This window comes from Plecotus auritus, assembly GCF_963455305.1.
Source record: "Plecotus auritus genome assembly, chromosome: 8".
NCBI lineage: Eukaryota > Metazoa > Chordata > Mammalia > Chiroptera > Vespertilionidae > Plecotus > Plecotus auritus.
Genome location: NC_137782.1, coordinates 170,301,598 through 170,324,145, shown reverse-complemented (window position 1 = coordinate 170,324,145; position 22,548 = coordinate 170,301,598). Strand labels below are relative to the sequence as shown.

At 42.6% G+C, this 22,548-nt stretch overlaps 1 protein-coding gene across 5 annotated transcripts in view; it reads right to left on the bottom strand.

Annotated features, from left to right (window-relative positions):
- CYRIA (CYFIP related Rac1 interactor A) overlaps window positions 1–22,548 on the bottom strand; it is a 91,774-nt gene that overhangs the window by 5,234 nt on the left and 63,992 nt on the right. For all 5 annotated transcript variants that reach the window (XM_080684743.1, XM_080684741.1, XM_080684742.1 and 2 more), the window contains 9 exons: window positions 20,756–20,835; window positions 9,807–9,928; window positions 8,443–8,548; window positions 6,405–6,541; window positions 5,875–5,952; window positions 5,381–5,497; window positions 5,211–5,290; window positions 3,414–3,540; window positions 170–240 (listed from right to left, as the gene is read on the bottom strand). In XM_080684743.1, the coding sequence (XP_080540869.1) occupies window positions 170–240; window positions 3,414–3,540; window positions 5,211–5,290; window positions 5,381–5,497; window positions 5,875–5,952; window positions 6,405–6,541; window positions 8,443–8,548; window positions 9,807–9,928; window positions 20,756–20,825 (908 nt within the window). In that variant the 5' untranslated portion in view covers window positions 20,826–20,835. The remainder of the gene's footprint in view (window positions 1–169; window positions 241–3,413; window positions 3,541–5,210; window positions 5,291–5,380; window positions 5,498–5,874; window positions 5,953–6,404; window positions 6,542–8,442; window positions 8,549–9,806; window positions 9,929–20,755; window positions 20,836–22,548) is intronic.

The following is a 22,548-nucleotide window of genomic DNA, read 5'->3' as shown; positions in this document are numbered from 1 at the left end:
GATAAAAACGGCACTGACCTTAACAGGTTGTTGGGAAGAGCAAATGTATTACAATACGCAAAGGACTATGCCTGATGCCTTAGCCCTCAGTCCCTAACAGCATCTACGTTTGCAAAAGATCTGAAGGACTGGCCACCCCTGGCAAAGCTACCCCAGGCCTGAGGCTCACCTGAGGGCATTCAGCAGCCCCTCCACACTGTCCGGGGCCTGTTCCTTCAAAACCTTTATGCAGCCTTTCATCTGGGAGGAGAAAGCACAGCATTTGTTAATATCCTCATAATTCTCTTCATAATAACTTCTGTCCATTATAGTATTTGTCCATAATAATATCTCATTATTCCTGCACACAGAAATAACCAACAGACCTTCTTCTTCCCCCGCCCCCAGGCCAGTGAGTTGCTCCTCTGGGCTTCCAGAAGGTTCCACCTCAGTTGTTATACTGTCCTGCAGTTGAACATTTTACATATCTGGCGTGTGGGGACACAGACTTGAGCTTTTGATCGTCTTGTCTTTTACTCCAGAGCTAAGGGCAGGGCTTTTCCTCCAGGAGGTGCTCAGTAGAGGCTGAATGGATTATAAACCTGACCACTTTATCCCATCCCTCTGCCATGAATGTTTTTCCTCCTTCTGCTGTTTGTTAAGACTCAGCTGAAGATCACCAACACCAGGAAGCCTCTTCTGACTGCATTGCCTTCACCAGGCAGAAGTCACCGCCACCTTCCTGCGTTCTCAATAGGGCACTGGCAGTTAGAGAACCTTGGGGATGTTAGTGCCCACATGGACTGTCTCCCTCACTCCACAGGAAAGAACTGGGAAAGACCAGTGGTTGGGAATGTGAACCACATGGAGGCAGAATGACTGGGTTTCGTCCATGCTTACTTGTTTAATATCTTCATGAACCGAGGCAAGTTTCTTAGCTTTTTGTGCCTTTGGAATATAATTTATTCAAAATTTGGGGAGATCATGAAAATCAAATTTATATCGATCACAATAATATTATGCATACCCTGGAAATTTTTTTTTTTTTACAAAGGAAGAATCTTGCTGCAGAGAATATGGTCACTCATTTTAAACTCAAATGTTCACGCACTATATCAGGTTTGGGTACATTCAAGACCTCTTTTATAATGGTCACTTATCAACATTTTCTGCGGGTATACCTCTGGTATGCTGAAAGTTTTTCTTTTTTTAAAAAAAATTGGATTGATTTTAGAGAGAGAGAGGAAGGAAGAGAGAGAGAAACATCGATTTGTTGTTCTGCTTATTTATACATTCATTGGTTGATTTTTTTAATGTGCCCCTACTGGGGATTGAACCTGCAACCTTGTTGTATTGAGACAATGCTCTAACTGACTGAGCTACCCAGCCAGTGTGAAAGTTTTTCTTAAAAACCTAATAAACCCTGATAGTTGGATGGAGGTAGCCAAAGCACAGGGTTGAGAATCATTTGGGGGTCATGTATAGGCTTATTGAGAACGAATGTCATGGTCGATCAGAGATGCCAATCATGGGTACAGGATGGGACCAAAATACGTGATATAGAGATTTGTTCACTCTCCCAATGGAGCTCATAGTCCAGTGGGAGGAGAGAGACAAATAGCTCATTATCCTATGTGTTCTTGTAAAGGATGGGAAAGGAGCAATGGGACCATAGATTAGAACAGACCTGTAAGAGCAGTGGGTACGCTTTGGGAATGTCTAGTTCTATTTCAGGCTGATTAAAGTCATGGGTGTGAATAACAAGATGCAGTTAGGAATGTAGTCAGGGCCAGATTCAATGTGGGCTTCATAGTATGTTAGGAAGTTAGGGGCATTTTCCTGTAGAAAACACCCTTGATGGGTGTTAAATAATCTAGCAATGTGACTAATATGGAAATGGATCAGAGGAAGCAAGACTGGAGATAGGAGGAGCAGTGGGGAGCTCCTAAGGGTATGGTCATCTGTCTATGGTGAGGTTACTACAGATCATTTTAATTTTCTGTATTTTGATTTCCTGTATTTTCCAAAAGTTTTCATACTAAATATTTTTTTGGTAAACAAATATTTACAAAAAAATAAGTAAGACTCCCTGAAGAGTCGTGTCTAGCTGTGCTAGGAAGCTGGATCCTCAAAATGAGTAACCCAGGTTGCATTTTTAATTGATAGATTTTCTCACATTCTGCAGATTCATGACCCCTCTGGGCAGGCAGACATCAAAGACGCTGTTCCGTGCAGATGAAGGATCATAAAGGGTGCCAGACTGTTAGTACAAAGAGGTCCTATTCTGTACTTAAAAGGTTTTAAGTCAACAAATGGGATACACTACTGGGGATGCTTGAAGCAAGTGCTGGGCTGAGAGGGCGCATGTTTTTATCCCACTATCAACAGGAAATCACTTGCATACCGACATCGACTGTTTTCCCATTATATTCATTCATTCATTCATTCATTCAGTAAAAGCTCTGTGGCATATCTATTGAGTCCCATGCTCTATGTGCCATGGACACTCCTGAGTAGTAAGTCAGACATTAGGTGTATAGATAATGGTCTCTGCTCTAGTCAAAGAACTGCGTCTGTGAGGGAGTCAGGAAATCCAAAATGGTAAATGCTCTCGGGGTTGGAAAAGAAGGAGGGCCCTGATCCATGCAGGGGCAGGATGAGGGGCTATTTGAGGAGGGTATTAAAGGAATCCACTCACAAGAGAAGAGGAAGGGTGCTCAGGGCAGGGAAAAGAGCTCAGGCACCTGCCAATGACAAGAAAAGGCATGGGACTCTGGTGGAGGCACTGGAAAGTGGGGTGGAGAGGAAGTTGGAATGTTGTTTGGGATTTGAGGATGGTGTCTTGTGATCCAGCATCTCTTAATGCTTTTCATATAACCTATTAAAAATATATTTTGCCCTAGCTGGTTTGGCTCCGTAGATAGAGTGTTGGCTTGCATACTGGACTGAAGGATCCCGGGTTCAATTCTGGTCAAGGGCATAAGCGCAGGTTACAGGCTCGATCCCCAGTAGGGGACATGCAGGAGGCAGCCGATCAATGATTCTCTCTCATCGTTGCTGTTTCTCTCTCTCTCCCCCTCTCCATGCCTCTCTGAAATCAATAAAAATATATTTTTTAAAATAAAATAAAATATATTTATATAACACTGTGATAAACTGTAGGGGCACTTGCAGCTAAGTGACTGTTCATCTGCTCAGCTCCTCTACTGGCTGAGTGGATCAGCTCCTCCACATTCCTGCTATGCTTTTGAGGTTGGATGCTCTGTTGTAAGCACATAAAAAAGACTGGACTTCTTCCTATGAGGAGAGGTACCAGGATGGGGCTCGTGTCTTGGAGAGGTCATTCTTAGTGGGAGGTGGAGGAGAGAGAAGCAAGGTCTCCTTGGCAGCATTTATGTACTCTTATTGGAAAGCACATTTTATAATATTCTTACATCGATCTTGGACGTCTTGCAGAAAGCTCCCACGGGGTGGACGTGGTCGTAGAGGATGATGACCCCCACCATCACCCTCATGCAGAACATCAGCGTTTCTTCGCTCGTAAACCTGCTCCTGTACTCCCTGGGAGAGAGGGGAAATGGCAGGAGGGTTACTTCCTGGACCGAGCATGCTCATGTCTGGCTCCACACTGGCTGCCTTTAACTCTTCCAATCCTCTCTTGAGAACAATCCCAGGCCTGCACCAACCAGGTTAATATGCTCTTCTAGAAACCCATGATGATAATTCTCTTCGACTCTATCCCACCAGCAATTCAGTGCAAAAATAAGGTAAATTAGAGGGCAGTCAATTCTCTTCTCTCTGCCCTTCAGTGAGCCAGCTCACCGCGTACATCACTCCCCACCCATCAATCCTGAATATTTTATAGCAGTTCCCTCTGGCTGTCCAAGATTATAGAGAATAATGGCTTCATTATAGAGAAAAAGAATCAAGCTCATTTCCACAGAGCAGCTATCGTGTCTCCAGTCAGGGTAACTTCCTTTGTTAAGATACAGGCTGCAGATTGAATTAAATTGTGGAAGATACCTTAAAGAAATGATGTGCAAGTCATTGGGCTGTGAGTATTCCTGAAGTCTGAATTTTGTTCACTTACCCTGACAGGGTTTCTGATGATTCAGATAATTCTGGCCAATACCAGAGGCTTTCTTAATATCTACTTCCTTATGCATTGGCCCTTCAATGAAGATGATTACTGTTTTTGTCTTGGAATAACTATTAACTTTGGTATAAGCAAAATATTTGAAATTAATATCATCTTCCACGTGAACATAACATCAAGTTTTATAAGGCATTTTTTATCCCTCTGGGCATCCCAAACACTCTGCAACTTAGATGGGGTTCTGAGAATGGTATCATCTGAGGAAAGCAGGGCCCAGGCCGTCTCTGGGCTCAGAGGGGGCTACAGGTATAAGCGGAACTCTGACTTTTGAGTGTGAATTTCCTCATTCCCATGCTGCCTCATCCTCAACAAACTCAACCATTTTTTAAAAATATAGCAACCAGCTTAAATACAAAGAGATGCTGGGAGAGAAAGTGAGAGAGAGAGAGAGAGAGAGAGAGAGAGAGAGAGAGAGATCGTCATTATCACTCCTGTAACAGTCTTACCACTTCTCCTGGTTCTAAGTCTTCTCTCAAATCTTTTCTCCAACATATTACTAATAATATCCAGTTATTTCACCTAATCCTCCATTTGATTCTTACACAATTTCTACAGCATCTTTCTTTTTTTGTTAATCCTCACCGGAGGATATTTTTCCATTGATTTTTAGGGAGAGTGGAAGAGAGAGGGAAAGACAGAGAGAAACATCGATGTGAGAGAAACACATCAACTGGTTGCCTCTTGCACGTGCCCTGACCAGGGCCCGGGCTGGGGAGGAGCCTGCAACCAAGGTATGTGCCCTTGACAGGAATTGAATTCATGACCCTTTGGTCTGCAGGCCAACGCTCTATTTATCCACTGAGCCAAACCGGCTAGGGCTCTACAGCATTTTTGACTCGTTTTGGCTCTGCCATCTAACAAGTTTTGCAATCCTTAGAGAGTCAGCTTCAGCTTCTCCAGCTCTGACATGGGATAATGACACCTACCACCGAGAGTTCTTTATGAGATTAATTCAGGTAATGGATGTGTGACTGCTCATGCGCTGACCCAGTGGTTAGGAGTCATCGGCATCATTACACCAACAGGCTCTGCCTGGTGAGTTCTCGACCACCAGTACAGCTCCGATGTCACTTACGGTGTTTCCAGCATGACTTTACAGACACTCGTCATGGTACTGAGGCAGTCTGTGGTGTTCTCTATCGGCAGGGTTTTGTTCTAAATGGGAGACACAAATGGATGTTAGCTCTGCCAGCAGCCTTTACCCGCAATTAAGGAAAAAGCACCTCGATGCTCAAGTCCACTTACTTCGGAGACAAAGTGCATTGTGGCATTGCTAAGGGTTTTCAGCATGGGTGTGGCTTCCGCATAGAAGAGGGACATTCGATTGGCCATCTCGTTATTGACTTCATTCTCAATGTCTAGCTGATAAAAACAAGAAGAGAAGATGCAATTGATAAAGAGATGGTCAAAATCCCCAAACAATGTCCCCTGGAAATGGAAATGTAGATAAGACTATCTTCTCCCTGAGACCTGCCCGATGCAGACACACGAAGAGATGTGGAGTGTGGGTGTCTAGACCAGGGGTGGGCAAACTTTTTGACTCGAGGGCCACAATGGGTTCTTAAACTGGACTGGAGGGCCAGAACAAAAGCATGGATGGAGTGTTTGTGTGAACTAATATAAATTCAAAGTAAAGGAGCGGAGGGGAGAGCAAGAGAACTGGATAGAACAGCCGGATCCAGCCCACGGGCCGTAGTTTGCCCAAGGCTGGTCTAGACCCAAGGGACCCAGGCACTCACGTGCATGTTGTTGATGCGGTTGCGGCTTATTGTCCTCCTGTAGTAGCTGAAGTCATTCTGAATAGCCGGGTTCCTCATCTGAAATTCAGAAGGGAGGGGAGAAGGGCATCCCTCAGCATCAGGTGGGGAATGCACATGGGGAGCCCAGCACTAGATCTGCAAACACACCAAGACTTCTCTTTGCTACATGAGTCCATGCAACTTCTGGTTAAAAATAAGCACTCGGAGCTTCATTATTTAAAAATATGCCCTGTTTTCATAGGGAAGTATATTTGTTCTCAATGAGGAGCAGACACTTGAAAATGTCTCTTATTGCATTAACAGAATTTGAATTTTCACATGAAAACCACCATCGTAAGTCACTTCACCACAATGAGTGCAAATTCTCGCCACATTCTATGTCTCCCTAGGGAAGGAGCTACGGTATCTCACTCATGTCTCTCTTCCCCACCCTGCAGCTCTGCAGAGGATCTGTACACAGTAGGAACTCAGTGCAAGCTTAGTAAATCATCAAACATATGTGGCCTAACCTTCAGCTCATCGAATCGAAGAGTAAAATGCAGGATTTCCGCAAATTCCTTTGCCAGAGCCTGCTCTCGCTCCAGGTGCTGGGTTGGCGTGTAGGGCGGACAGGTCAGAGATTCTAATAAACTCTGAAGAGCTTTTTCTGAAAGTCAAAGGGATAAATACATATTGGAGATGGCCTACAGAGATCCTTCAAAAGCACCATATGCAGCCCCCGTTGACATTCTCAGAGATAACCTGCCGGGGTGGGTCTTTCTTCTCCCTGTGCTTCCATGTCATTGTGGGTAATATGATGTGTGTGGACCAGGAAGAGAAGAAGCCTTCACCCTGAGCAGGCTACCTCCACTGCAGAAGTCCCCTCGCAACCCCACGCCATGGCCACACGGTTCTGTAAATGTCTCTCCAAGCTCAGCTGCACCTTCCCCTGTTCAGTAGTGCCAACTGCCAACAGTGTTGGGAAACCATAAACACATGTTTTTGGGTCATGTGCATGAGATAGCCATTCATGATCCAGGATGAGACGGCATGGCCCAGAACACATGGGTCAGATAACCTGCTTTGCAGGGAGAGACCTTGGGTTCCATTCCCGCTCTTCTCTGCACATACAGTCTCACCTATTCCCAGCAATATTTCTTCTACTAACCCATTGCCATATCTACCTCCATTATTGCCCTTGAAACCTTCACATTACTCCCACTTGTCTGTTTTTAAACGCTCCTTCCAGTTTTCACGTCAGTGTATTTCTAATAACACTGAGTCATTTAATCAACCTTTTTACATTAGGGGTTGGGAAACTATGGTCCCCAGGTCAAATCTGGTCTTTTTATTTAAAAGTCTTATAAAAAGTTTAAATAAAGTTTTATTTAAAAACAGGCACACTCCTTCCTCTATATATTGTCTATGGTGAGGTCTGTGTGACAATGGCAGAGTGGATTAGTTGCAACAAAGACGGGATGGTCCACATGCCTAAAATACATATTATCTGGCTCTTTATAGAAATGTTGCCAGGACCTGCTCTATAGTCCTTTGATGTCCTTCAGCATCTTTACAAGGGCGTTTCCAGCTCTTTCCACCCCTGGGACTGCACTGTCTTCTGAGGCAGCTAGTTCTACCTTGACCTCCCCTAGCAGGGGGATCTTTTTCCTTCTGTGAACTGAAACGTGGCTCCTTAGGTTTCAGTTCATGGGTATAGATACAGACTTTGAGGAAACAGAGAAACTGATCCTGCATCAACCTGAGAGTCTTCAAAAGCTCTGTCTTCCTGAAAAACTGTTTTGGTTTATTCAACTACTCCTTCTGGGTCTTAGCTTCAAGTTCCCTCAAAATCAAGGCTATTATTCTCCTCAATTTCACTGTTTTCTTTTTAAAATGTAGCACTTATCTGTGGCAAAAAATAGAGCAGAACATGATTATGCCTCTTCTTCATTGTAGATATATTGGCTAAGGAAACCTCAGCTTTCCTGTTGAGGGGAGTGGTTACATCGGATGGATGCTCACATTGAACCTGTCATGCAGACCTGACTTTGTTCTTGCTTCTGCAAAGCCATCTTATACTTTCCAGGGTCCTATTTGTCTTGTTTCTGTTGTTGTTGTTGTTCTAAAGTTTAAGGGCAGAGCATTCTATTTGTTTTTCTTGTATTAAATTTTATGTATTAAGTTTTTCTGTGTTAAATTTATCACATGACTCCCGCCAACCAAGTTCTTCTTAGTTTAGCAGGTAACCTGTATCTCCCAACTTCTCTGTCACCCAGAAATGTGATCAGACCACAGTGAAACTGTTAAGAGTCACAATTAGCTGAGAATAAGACCAAAGGGACCACTGGTAGAGACACTCTGAACATGCCAAGATATTCAGGAGAAGAAACATTGAGGTGAATTGAAAGAAATGAAGAGGACAGGTGTTGTTGTCCATGAATGGCCTCTGAGAAGACACAGCGCATGGATGTGGGACATTTCCTCAGGCACTGAGCTCTTCCTGTGACTTTCGCCAACACCGTAATACAACTTCACACGTGGGACGTGAAACTAGAAACACGAACTCACCTAGCCTTATGGAAAACTCATAAAATCTCTTTAGCCTCACGACCAGAGGACACACTGCATTCCACGCTTTTTCTTGAAGCTGGATGTCATTGGGATTTTGAATGGCCTATTAAAAAAAATCACAGAATTGTTTAGAAAGAAAATAAGCTCCACATCAAATTACTTAAAGTTCAGAGAGGATTTACATTTTCAAAAACACAATGGCCGATGGCCTTCCCTAATGTGCACTTGTTAAATGGACATCAGTTCGTCAGACTGTCCTCCAGGATGCTCGGTTAGAATGGAGGTTTTAGCACGTGAACATCGTGCAAATGACTCTGCAATTAGATCCTGGGTCAACCTACTAGTTTCTCTTATCTTAAATGTAAAAAATACACATCTAACAGCAAGCAATGCAACCCTCCTCCATCACCATTTATTCTTCTAAGCAGAGCTGGTGCTCATTGTGAAACGAAAATTCTGTAGATCTTTCCCTTTCTCTGTAGTATATGTTACATTCCTGCCAGTCTGTGATGTTACCTAAATGACCTACACTCACGGTGACCTCCTAAGTAGAAAAAACAACTTTTTAACAGGCTGTTACTTCCTTAGAAATGCTGTTTTGTCTGGGCTTCAGCAGCTGGAGGACTGTGATGTTAGCGGTGTTTCTTTTCCAGAACGATTTTGGCAGCGGCAGTAGGGGTGTGTAAGTCTGTGTGTACATATGCGTGTGCACATGAATGTGTGTATGTGTTGGGACTGCCACAAAACGAATGCTTTCAAATCAGAAGGGTGAGAAGTTTCTTGCCTTTCAGGCATTTGGAAGTCTCAGAAGCCACACTGACAATTTCCTTTTCTGTTTTGGTGGCTGTCTTGTTTTCCACGTATTTATTTATTTTTAAGTCTCCTAAGTCAGTTCAACATGACAGACCTGCAGGCTACGTAAAGCGAGACAGTTCATGACTGTTGTTTGTGGTGTCGGTGGAACCTGCCCAAATTATTATAAAAGGTTGGAAAGTTCATAGAAACCCAGGTCTCATGACTCATATATCAACTGCTGTTCACAGACTTTCTATGTACGTTTCCCTCAAATGAAGTAACAGGCTGACAAATCATTGTATGCATGTGAGTCTTGCAATGTCACATGTGTGTCTGGGAAGAGAATGGCTAATATTTGACATGACCTACAGCTGTGTGTGCTCAGATTAATGTCCTACAATAAAAGGAGTTATTCATACACTTTTGTCGAAAGGACACATTACCGTCCTTGTTCTTCCTACTACACTAGGAACTACTAGGCCTATTACTTAATCCTGCTGTGCGTGTGCGTGTGGGTTTCCCTCTCCCGCAAGGGTGTTGTCAGCTGGGTATTGTCATTGGCATACGTCTCGGATCTCCGGGCCCGCGCCCTTGTACGCCTGCAGGTCTGCGAGGATGCTCTCGGAATCCTGGAGGACGGCGCTGATCTGGTTCCATATCTCCCGCTCGCCTTCCGTGGGCTGGGCATCTGAGCAGAAGGGACACAAACAGACACGGAGGGCTTGCATTTACAAACAGCTGGGGAAGAGGTCAGCACACAGTTTGACTTGTTAGACAATCTTCTTTTATTCCTGCAGGTTTGGTATTTATTCTTTAGTATAATAAGCCACAGGGAAGGGACCGTTAACTCCTGCCCATTACTGGGTACAAAAATACTCATCCATCTTTCTGTACACAGGAGACCATGCATGTGGGAATCATTATGGGTTCTCCTTTACTTGTGGAATACACTTCCTGCACACCTACTAAGTGTCAAGCGGTGCACCAGCTGCTGGAAGGTATAAACATCGTCTTTTTGAGATGACTTTTAACAGGAGAAGCTATTGAATGTTTTCCATTATGATTAAAAATCTGTGAATCTGAGTATAGATGGGGAAAAAACCATTCCCTTCATATTTCCACATAAAAATAAGCTGAAAAGATTAGATAATTTTCCTTCAGAGCCAAGAGAAAGGTATCTTTCCAGAGCACACGAATAAGTGGCACATTCGACCTCACACAAGTGAAGAACATGTTCTAACAGCCCCGGAAACAACCCCTTTGCTCCTCAGTGAATTCTCACTTGATTGCATCCCTGTAGCCAATGTAAGCGCTTGTCCCAGGAGTAGTTATGCAGGCTGGTGGATGAGCGCCGAGTCGGGAAAGGCTGGGCTTTGCTCATCACACAATGCCTATCAGATGGAGTATTTGCCTGGGCTAGCAAGAACATTCATCTCCATCCAAAGCAAAGGCACTGCTAAGGAAGGAGATAGATGCCATTTCCCAAAGCTCTGTTTCCAAAAACCTAAGTCCCAAGGCACTACATTCTTTCAGAAGACCCCGCCGATGAAAGGGCCGGACAGAATTATGTCTGGTCTAACACTCCCCTGTGAACTGTAATCATTCACAGTGTTCCTCGGGGTATAAAACAGAACCCACGAGACAGGTGAATTCTAAGCGAGGTCCTCACCACGCTGACCGGGCCTTCAGAGAGGCTGAGTATGGGAGCAAGGGTTAGGCCAGATGTGCTGGACCTGCACTCACCCAAGGCGAGACCCTTGAGCAGTGATGCCCAGGGGATTTTTGGACCATTTTCTTACTAGGCCCTGCTAAGACCCAAGAAATTGGTAGAGTTACTTGGGAAATGAAGGGTGTAATTCTCTTTAGAAAAACAAAACCAAAACCCTATAGATTTTCCAGAAACGTGGCAAACTATACTTGTAGGAATGAGATGGGTTTCAACCAGGGAATAAGGAAGGACTCACGTACATGCACAGGAGGGTTCAGAGAAGAGAAAGATAGTGCGGGTTGGGAGGAGTAAAATCCCCCTCATGTAAAGGATGAGACCAGGGCATAAGAGGGAGGTGAGGGGAGTGTATCTATGGGGAGCTTAGGACAGGCGGGCAGCTGGGGAGGAAAGAGGCTGCTGGGTTGGATCGAGAACAGGATCTGGGCTGGGAAACAGAAGGGGAAAGAAATGGTTGCTCCTTTACCTTTTGCAACCTTCTGCGCTTTCCCACAAGCACGTGGTAAGTTTTCTCAGGTACCATGTTATCCACAATGTTAACAAATTTATAGTTTGTCTTTCCCTGCTTCTCCAAACTTTTCTCAAAGCCATAGGGTTGTCTCAAAACAGAAACCTAAACACCCACAAGCTAGCAAGCCCCAAACTGAAGGAAGTATGTAAGTGGAACGCAATTCCAGGGTAAGAAGGAAGTCAGGGAAGTGAACACGGGACAAAAATGCAAAGCAAAGATCCTAGAAAACAAATAAAAATCAAACACGCCAATCCTTTCCCCTTCGGATAAATGTATCCAAAAAAAATCGTAAGCTAAACAAAGACCATTTTTCTCAAAGAGATGTATCTTTGAAGAGGAGGAAAAGAAAAATCGAGCCTGTGACCAAGATTCCGAGGGGTCAGTGTGTTTGCATATAATTATAAAGTAGGTGTAAACTGAGAAGGAACTTGGCAACCAGGAGTCGAAGCCTCCTAATCGTGGCTGTCACGGGGCTCTGTCCCTGCAAGCCACCGCTGGGTAAGCTTTAAACAAAACCGAAGGAAAGCTGAGTTGGCTGGAAGAGGGATGCTGGGCAAACAAAACCCCCAAACCCATCCTTTTGACAATTACTGAAACACAAAAGGAAAAAGATTTCGAAGTCAGTTTTTAAAAATAGAGGTCTTATGTACTCCCAAAAAAGACGGTGTCTCATCGAGTGGCCTAAAGGAGTGACCCTTTCTGATACAAATCAACCCCGACAGTTATGTGACCACGCAGAGCTGGACAAGCAGCACAGGGTGATCACCTCTCTCCCAGCAGTGGAACAGTGGAGGGCTGTGTCAAGAACCTTCCACTACAAGGTCACTCACCCCTGGAAACTGGAGTGACCTGGGAAACGGGACCCTTGTCCCTAGCCTCTGTCTCTGGGAGAATGTTTCTCTTGGCAGGTATCCTAGCGTCTTGTTTGAAATATTTCATGTGGCCCCGGTTAGCACGGGTGGGATGGGAGAAATCCAATCCGCCGTTCCTTCTTTCATCCCCACTTAGAAATGAGTTGGCTCATTTTCTTCCATAATTTGTTGGTGTTATCATTGCATGCCCTAATTTTTCCTCCTTCCCCTGTGATGGAACTGAGTCACCTCTTCTTCCAGTTACTGATTAGGTCCTTGATGCCAGCAGCACGGTCCCTGTCCTCTGGGTGTGTAAGAGTCTCAGGGGACCCAGATCCCAAGGGACGTTGGTTTTCAAGGAGAAGACTGCTCACTAGGGGAAGCTCCAATCTCCCTGGCTGTTCCTTCTTCCAAATGGGAAAAGGACTGTGCAACCCTAAGTGACATTTGGCGGCGGCCCATGTCCCTGTGGAAATCCATAACTCATCCTATCTTTATCCTCCAGCTAAATGATCAGTGGGGACTCATTAATGAGAATCTGGTCCATTAGAACGCAGGACTCTGGCCTTGTTTCATTTAATATCATACCTCCAGGGCCTGGCACATAGTAGATGCTGCCGAAAAATTTGCTGAATGAACAGTTGACTGAATGATCCTATATAATAAAAGGGTAATATGCAAATTAACCAAACGGTGGAATGACTGGTCGCTATGACGTGCACTGACTACCAGGGGGCAGATGCTCAACGCAGGAGCTGCCCCCTGGTGGTCAGTGCGCTCCCACAGGGGGAGTGCTGCTCAGTCAGAAGCAAGGCTCATGGCTGGTGAGCTCAGCAGCAGTGGCAGGAGCCTCTCCTGCCTCCATAGCAGTCGGACATCCCCAAGGGCTCCCGGACTGCGAGAGGGTGCAGGCCACGCTGAGGGACCTCCCCACCCCCAACACCAGTGCACGAATTTCGTGCACCGGGCCTCTAGTTTAAATATATTTCTCACACTGTGTTTCATGATAATTTCCCTGCGTGTCTTTGAATTCTGCAATCTTTGGAGATGAAGTTGGTATTCGTATCCTTAGTGCCCCCATATGCCCTACTGACTGTGGATTCTCAATAAACATGCCAAGAATCAATGAATAAATGAGGAAATTGACCAGATGGCAGAGAATGTGAGTATTGGGAAGTAGTGAAAAAAAATCCTATTACTTCTAGATGGTCCCTTCTGTCCCTTCTCTTCAAATGGCTATTATATCTCTAACTATTACCGTTAAGAAATATGTATTTTCTTACAATCAAATTAGCACACTTGCATTAAGATGTGTGTTTTTAAATAATCCATCACTTATTTATGGCCTCAGTGTCTCCTCAGTGTAGTTAACACACCAATCGGGTATTTGTTGAGTAAACTTATGTTTACTCTCCCAATTTAAGACTCGTATCATTTTGCTTTCTAGAACATTCCTCTGAGAGGCTTTGGGGTCGATACTTCTGGCATGCTCCACATTGGTAACCCTATTTTTAAAAATATATGTGTCTGCAGATGTCAAGGCGAGAGACCTCTTGAAAAAGACCTTGACAAATTAGTGATTGAAAGGTTATTATATTTAACCTATCAGCCACCTCCCAAGGCATGTGCTGAGTCAACACCAACTCTGAATTACAGGCTTTGTTTGTCTATTTTAACACAAAGATTGACCTTTAGTCAACGGTACACACATACACACAATGCTCGCCAATTGTATTACTGATGGAAATGGATCTTTTTTTTTTTTTTTCCTGCTGCAGCCAGTGAATTCTTTCATGACGGTTCTTCTAAGAACCACATTCTACACTTCTAATCATCACCAATAATTTCATCGAAATCGAAGAGAATGGTTCCATGAAGCTGGGCTGCTCCTGTCGACCAATGACGCTGTTACACACTGCTGTGATTTACACAGGCAATTTCAGAAACCAATACCTCGAGGCGCCCTGGAACCAGCCCTTCCAGGCCATTCCCCGGGCGATGATTTAAACCCCTGTCCTGTACTTGCCATTGTGGAAAGTGTGACAATGTATCATGTGCTCTGTGACCTTGAATATATACATTCATCATCAAGAACTCACTGAATGCCGAGTGCCTTGAATCTTTAATGGGGAAAATTCCCTCATCAATTGAGAGAGGTAAACAGGTATTCATTTTGTTTGCAGGGGATCTATTTATCTTTTTTTTGGCGCCATGTGCTAGTGAGGGTGGAGAGTAACTGTCAGCGTTTTGGTGTCACGGGGTCAGCTGGAGGTTTCCCCCGTGGAGGACTAGGATATTTACTGAAAGCGGGATGCTTGGCATTCCTCTGTGGGGATGGAGAGGAAGGTGGCTGTGTGTTTTGTTTGTCAGGAATGAACATCTTAGGTGAACAAGCCCCAGGGAGGGATGGCAGGGCTCAACCCAGAGCAGGCTGTCACTTCAAAGGGTTCTTATCTTAGTAAATCAGCCAAGGATCCCTCTGTCTTCACAAGCATCAGGGGCACACACACATACCTTCTCCTAACAACCGATGCGGGACTGTATAGAAAAGCTGACAGAGAATCAAACAAGTCAACCAAAGATAACACGAGGGGAAGATACAATTGACTTGAAGATGTCTTTGGCTTTGAAGGAATCCCTGGCATTTCATCAACAGGATCTATCACTATCTCTTCATGCCACCAGCTGTTTTATAAACACCAAGAAAGGTACAAAAAAGGATTTGCCAAAACTGCAAATGAAATCTATAGCTTTTCTTCCCAACCCGCATCCTCACTCCTCCACCCCTCTCCCTTTCGGGGTAAACTAAGAAACATAAATAATTACCTATTATTAACATTCCGGGATGTAAAATGGCAATGATTTATAGCACCATACTATAACTGCTTACGGAAACAACATAAAATTGCACAGGTCCGCTGGAAAATATAAGTGTGACTGGGGTGACACGTTTATTTGTGTAGGAACATTAGTCATCCCACACCAGAGCCCAGAGCCCTTACCCGTGGAACAACCAAGGAGGGATTGCGAAGAGCAGTGAGACTGGAGGTGCTTGAAGGCTTGTTTATTTCGCTCACATGCAATGGGATCCCTATGATGTCATGGGGGAAAGGGGACACTCCAAGAATGGAGTTTTTGGAGACCCAGGTCCTATTGCCAGATTTGCCACTCGCTATTAGACCCAAGGACAAAATGATTAATTTCTCTAGGCCTCAGATTAATTCTTGGTAGAGAAGGAAGCATACAAGAGCCCCCTTAAAAGGCCCCCACCATCCTCTCCTACCTCTATGGTCCTGTAGGAGTCATAATGAAGATATGGATATAGATGAAAGGCACATAAAAAGCGAAAGTACTAGAAATTTAAGGAATCACTGTGAATGAATCCGTCTGCTGAAATTCATAATTCGCTTCCCAAGTCTGTTTTGTTTTATTGGAGTTTCATTGTCGGTCTGTTTCCTCATTTGTAAAGTGACCAAAATACATCTTATGTTCCTCCTTTCTCTCCAAGATTATCTGGTGTCCTCTGAACAACCTTAGCAGATGTGAGGGTACCAAAGAGGGACAGATAAAAGAAGAGGTCAGTAGTGGCAAGAAGTAATCTGTGTCAACCAAAATATCCCAGATGGTCAGCTAATCTGACACCCTCTTTGCTTTAAAGAGTGGGAGACTAGAGTCCTAATAAGTCAAAATATTCAGTCTTTCTGATAGTAAATGGTTTGAAGGCTTTAGAATTTCTTTCTTAACAACCTCACCCCGCCACGTTTGTTCTCAGCATTCCTATTAGTCTCATAAGGTTTGGTTTGTCTTAAAAGAAAATCATTTATCCGTCACTATCTTCAGCACAGCCTAGAACCTTTATTTCTTCTGGATCTCTGTTCTAGTACAGATTTCTCTATTACCTGTACTATTGTCTCTTCAATGTCCTTGAATCTTATCTCCCCAATAAAATTATACACGCTTTGAAAAATATATATTCTTCTAATGTCCCTATATTTATGTCTGCTATGTCACCCCTCTGTGCCTCCCTGCCCAACTCCCATCCCTGCTATTCCCACTTGATGCTATAATGCTAGAGATGCTCTGACTATAGTGACTGATTTAGCATCAATAAGAAAATCCAGGTTCCTAAGCCTAGGCTTCAGGCCCAGCCCTACGCTGGACACTAGATAAGACACATAATGATAGAAGCTTCAGACGCCATCCAAATCCTCTCCACAGGAAAGCTGTTTAGGCTGCAAGGAAATAATACCAAAGAGACTTAGTTACGTAAGAAGGAATGGAGAACACCAGAACAAGTAAACATGAAATATCTATTAAAACCACACACACACACACACACACACACACACACACACACACACACACAAAAGGTTACTGAGAGTTTAAAATTTAAAAATTGCAATGAGAAGTTTATATCATATGTAGAAGCAAAACATCTAACACTCACAGAAAGGGGGGCAGGGTGGTGATTGGAAGTATACTGTGATAAGGTTCATAAATTCTTCATGAAGTAAAGAATATACTTTGAAGATAGATTTCCATAAATTAAAGATGTATATTATAATATCTAAAATAAGCACTAAGAGGCATAAATAAAAAGTCAACAGAAAAGACAGATGAGACTACCAAAAATTATTTCATGTAAACAAAAGGCAAAAAAAAAAAAAACATTAAGAGAGAAACAAAGAGCAAATGTAACAAATGGAAGTCAACACCAAGACAGATTCAAATAACAACATTAATTAAATGTACATATGATAATTAAATGCAAATAGATTAACCACTCCAATTACAAGGTAGATAGTATCAGCTTGGATGAAAAGCGAGGTGAACTATATGTTGTTTGCAAGAATACAGTATATAGATTAATACATAGATAGGATGGAGACACACATACCATACAAACACAAAACAAAAAAACTGTTATGGTCAAATTAGGAACTGCTCTAGGGTATATTCAACAAAAGGTATACAAGATCTCAAAAACTATAAATGAACTTAAAAGAATATCTAAATAAATGGAAAGATATACCATATTCATAAATAGGAAGAATCAATATTGTTTAGATGCCAGTCTCAGCAAACCAAGCTATAGATTGAATATGATTATAATCAATATCCAAGCAAGATTTTTTTTGGTAAAAATTGAAGCTAATTGTAAAATTTATTTGGGCAAGTACAGTTAACTAATTTCCGATAAGGGATTTAAAGCAATCTATCTGAGCTAGAACAATCTTAGTAGTATAAAGAAAAATAATCCAGTTAAAAATGGGTAAAAGACATGAGTAGACAACATTCCTAAAAATGATAATCAAATAATCAATAAGCACATGAAAAAGTGTTCAGCATTATCAGTTACCATGTAAATGTAAATTAAAGCCACAATGAGATACCGATCCCATAACCACTAGAATAACTAAAAAGGTGAAGATTGACAATACTAAGTGTTGTAAACCATTCTGAACAGCTAAGCTCCCTATCTTGTTAGTAGGAATGGAAAATAGTACATCACGTTTGGAAAACTATTTGATAGTTTCTTGCAAAGTTGCATATAACTGACCAGCAACCCCCTACTAGGGATTTATCCAAAATAAATAATGCCTACCAAGATTCTATAAGAATGTTTATAGCAGGTTTAAATGAGGGGAATAACTACTGATACCTGTGATAACTATGTAGATTTTAATCTACTTGAACTTCTACCTATCTTGGAGACCTTCCACTTCAAGGTAGACGGACACTGTGTAAAGGACTGAGGAAGAGTATTACTCTAGAGTTGTAGCTCTGACTTGCAGCCAGCTCTAACTTCCTGCTGGGCAAGGGAAAAATAGGAGATGGGAGCTATAATGGGCCTTCTGTGATCAATTCTGGAGACCATAGCTCTGGATCTTGGAACTCAAGAGGATGCTTTGTTAGCACTCTGGTCCCACACAGTATGCTGGGCTAGTGCCTCACTTGGACCCATTAGTTAAATGTGGTTCCCAAACTGGCTGACCTTCAAAAACACCTGGGGACTGTGGGCAAAAGCAGATTCTTAGGACTAAACCACTGAATCAGAATTTTGGGGTGAGGAACAGACAACTATAGAAAAATAAGGTTTGCTCGATGTTTCCAATGGTCATTTCAGTCTGGCAATCACTGGAACTATTTCACGGGAAGGCTAATGCCCACTGCCCACTTTGGGTGCCGTAACGGGTGAATTCGATTAAAGTTATCAGCAGACCTTCAGGCACACATCTTTCCATACACTGTCCCCCCAAAAAAACATTACTCATGAAAGATTAGGTTCATTTTATTCCCCTTCTGTCTCCCAGCCTTCAAAGAGGAAATGTAGACATGGCAAGGAAGTAGAGAGAGAAAAAGAAAAAAAAAGTAGTGGGATGAAAAAAAGCAACAATGAAAGAGATATTAAGTGGCTGTGCAGAAACGTGAGCATAAAGAGTAGAACTCACTGCAAAGGTCAAACGAGAATTTGAATCAGGTCTACACAACTGGAAACCTAAGGACAGATGTGTCTAATTTTGTGTTATATTTTGACCCAGCTTAATTATATCTATTTGACCCGGTTCAATTATATTCCATCACTGACTTCAAAAAGAATATTCAACACTCAAAGCAGAGGTGCCAAATTCATTTAAGCTGTTGCTACATGCTGTTCAGCCTTCCTTCCTCCCTCCACTGGTTCCTACTTAACTCTTTGCAACCCAGCCTCTGTACGCAAAGCAATAAATCTTAAATCAGTTCTCCCAGTGACTACCAGGAGGGGGGCAGCTCATGACCTAACTCATCATCCCCTTTTCAAGCCTGTCCTTCATGATCACACTGCAGCATTTGAATCCATTTACACTCCCTTCTTCTTGAACATCTGTGCCCTCCTGGATCTAGCCTGTTCCGTCCCATTCCTTCACATGGCCAGCATTTGTCACTAAGTCTCACTCAACAAGAGCTAAGATCTGGGTCACAGAACTGAGTGGGACCCAGATTCTGCCATCAAGAATATCAATACAGTATGATATCTTTCTTCCTCTACAATGTGGCCTCTTTCCTGGATCCTCTAACTAATCATGTCCCCACTTTAGGCATAAACTTACCTTCCCTTTTGCTCAGATCTTGTCTGCTCTCTAGTTTTTCCCTACTGATACCAGCTATTCTCTCTGGAGATGCACTCCTTACTAAACCCAGACAAACACAGCCAAACCCAACCCAACCAAACCAAATCTAGCCAAACACAGCCAAATCCAACCATACACAGCCCAAACCAGCCAAACACAGCCAAACCAAACCAAACACAGCCAAACCCAACCAAGTACAGCCAAACACAGTCAAACCTAAGCAAACACAGCCAAACCCAACCTAATCCAGCCAACCAGAGACAAACCTAGCCAAACCCAGCCAAACAAGAACAACAGCAGCAGCAAAATGAGTTAAGTTAGAGGTGAGCTGTCTTTCACTGAATATAATCTAAATATTTTTTTCAGAACACATGAGCTTTGGGATCAATTTCCCTGATTTTTAAATATTTATTTTAGACCCAGAAGAGATTCTGAGAAGATATTCCTAGAGAGCTTTCACCTTTTGGTGTACCATACCTTGAAAGGGTCTTCTAGCATTTGCCTAGAAAATGTCTGTTAGGAAGTTTACTCCACATGTAAGGAAGTTTCTACTTATTTTTAATATAGATAAAATACTTGAAAATTTAGAGTTTAAAGTCCGCGGTAGATGATGAATACTGGCAAAAATGACATTTCAAAGTGAATGTGCCCACTATTATAGAATTTTAATTCAAAACGAAGGGGGGACACAGGAGGAAAGGTGGAAACATGAGCTTAGTCAATTAAACATGAAGTGTCACTCGATTGTAAATATTTTCAATCAAAAAAATAAACAAGATAAGAAAGAATCTGCGTTTATTTAGTCATGATTCATAAGCCATTTTATCTTGGAAAAATATTTAAAGTTTTTGATAAAAGAAACATAACCTTTCAGATAAAAGTTGTGTGTCTCAAAATCCTGAAATAGTGTTGCATTACGAAATAATGAATAAAGAAGAGGTAGCGATGGCTGAAAAATAAATCACCTGTAAGCTTTATTCCTGGTATTGATCACTTTTTTTCTTTCACCCCCAATGATAATTTGCTTTACATTAGTCGGTGGAAATTATGATGAACACTATTTTTATTTAGAATGTGATAGAAATTCGTGAAAATTATTAGGAAAAATGCATGATGATGATTTATGCTAAGCTTACAAAAGCTGATCACTTCTAAAAGAAAAGAAAACTGTACATATTTTAAAAAGATGTTCCATTTGTTGTTGTTGTTTTTTAAACAGGAAAAGAAAGGAGACATTTTTTGTTATAAGCTTCCCTATCAGCATGCTATAAAAATGAGAAGTTTTTATCATCATCTTTAAATTTTTAAAACTTACTTTCAAAATCCAGAAAAAAATGTGGATAGTTTTCAATTTCCCTGGTAAGGACTTTGAGCAGATTTCCCATGCCAGCAAACCTAGGAGAAGCAACACAAAACCAAGTATCATTAGCAGTATAAAAATAAACTTCGAAAGCATTGACCATATTTGACTCACTTGCGTAAATACCCCTGGGCCCCATAACTATGTCTTAACACCCTATAAAAAGCATCTTCATACGAGGAGATGGGTAATATCTTAACCACTATTTCCATGAAAAGAGTCAGGTATTTTAGTTATAGGAAGCAGAGTTTAGGTATAGTCTACAAAGTATTTTCCTTCCCCCCTCACTAATTCCCTGATTCCTCACAGTTAATATTTCATCTTTGCTTTGTTTCTGTTCCGTTGATGCGGGAACATACCATGTCAATGGATAAGCACAAGAGAGGGTGTTATTACAATGTCTGTCCAGAAAGGTAAGTTTCTTAAAGTGTCCAAGGAAGAGTTCACAAAACGCAGATATACAACCCCAGCGACCCCTTTGAGCCTCTACTAGAAACCACATTTCCCACAGATACAAGTCCCAGGCAAGTCAGAGCCTCTCAGAATTTGACATGTCCGTGGTGACGAGATTGGGTACTTCATGAAATGTAAAAGTGAGAAAGTATAATATCCAAAGCTTATTCTCAGTGAAACTGCAGCCTTCAGCATTTGCAAAAATGAATCAGACCTACAGAGAAATACAAACTTGTTACATAGCTGCAAGGTCACCCTAAAAAAAGAAAAGGCCAGATGCAGTTATTACTGAAGTCAACAGCAAAATCTTTACTGCTCTAGACACTAAACTATCCTCCTGGGGAGGCCCCCCTTCATTCACTCAGCACTGGGTGAGGGAGGTGCCATGCGATGTGGGTGCTGCGCTCTTTGCCAGGCATTTCCCTGACCCGTGCCTCAGACGCCTCCGCTGGGGAGAGATCAACTTGAAAAACCACTGGACTCTAGAAGAGAACTAACTACAGGGCTGCCATTTTCTAGGCGTGTGGCTTCCGACGGTATTCATGCCAACACAGGAATGTCTTCAAATGCCACTGTAAGAAAGATGTGGTGAGAACACACTGAAAGGAAGCTTCCTCTGTGCATGAAACGAGAAAGCAAGCCATGCCGTGGGCGCAGCAGGTGGTATCATAGAGACTCCGCAATCCTCCCCCGAGAAAACAAACACTGGCAGCCACCATCCGGGGTGTAAGTCACTGCCACTGCCAGGAAGCTAGCAAAGAGACCATTTGGGCAGGCCTGCTTCCAATCCTAGCTGTCTCCCGCTGGCTGTTATCCAGGGCAAGCTACTTCACTCTCCTCTGTAAAATAAATTGTTATGCGTACCTATTTCATCAGCTCGTGAGGATCAATGAGATAAAACAGAAAGTGCTTAGCATAGCCCTTATGGGGACTGCTCACGACATGTTATGTGCGGTTACTATTGATGATGATGATGATCGGTCCCACCACCACCCTCATCCTCATGATCACAACAAGCCTTCGAATAATGATTGAGGATTCTCCTAAGAAAGATAAATTAGACAGGTTGTATGCAGCTCTAGGGAAGGGGGAATGATGAGGGAGATCTTCATTCAAGATCACGAAAAAATTTCTAACCATTAGAGTTGTCTGAATATTGAATGATTTGCCTTGTGAAATACTGAGCTTCTCATCACTGGTGATGTTTAAGTAGAAATATGCCATATTGACCCTTTAAAATATTGTAGAAATGAGCTATATGTTGGGCAGACAGCTGGACTGGAGAATTCTTAGAA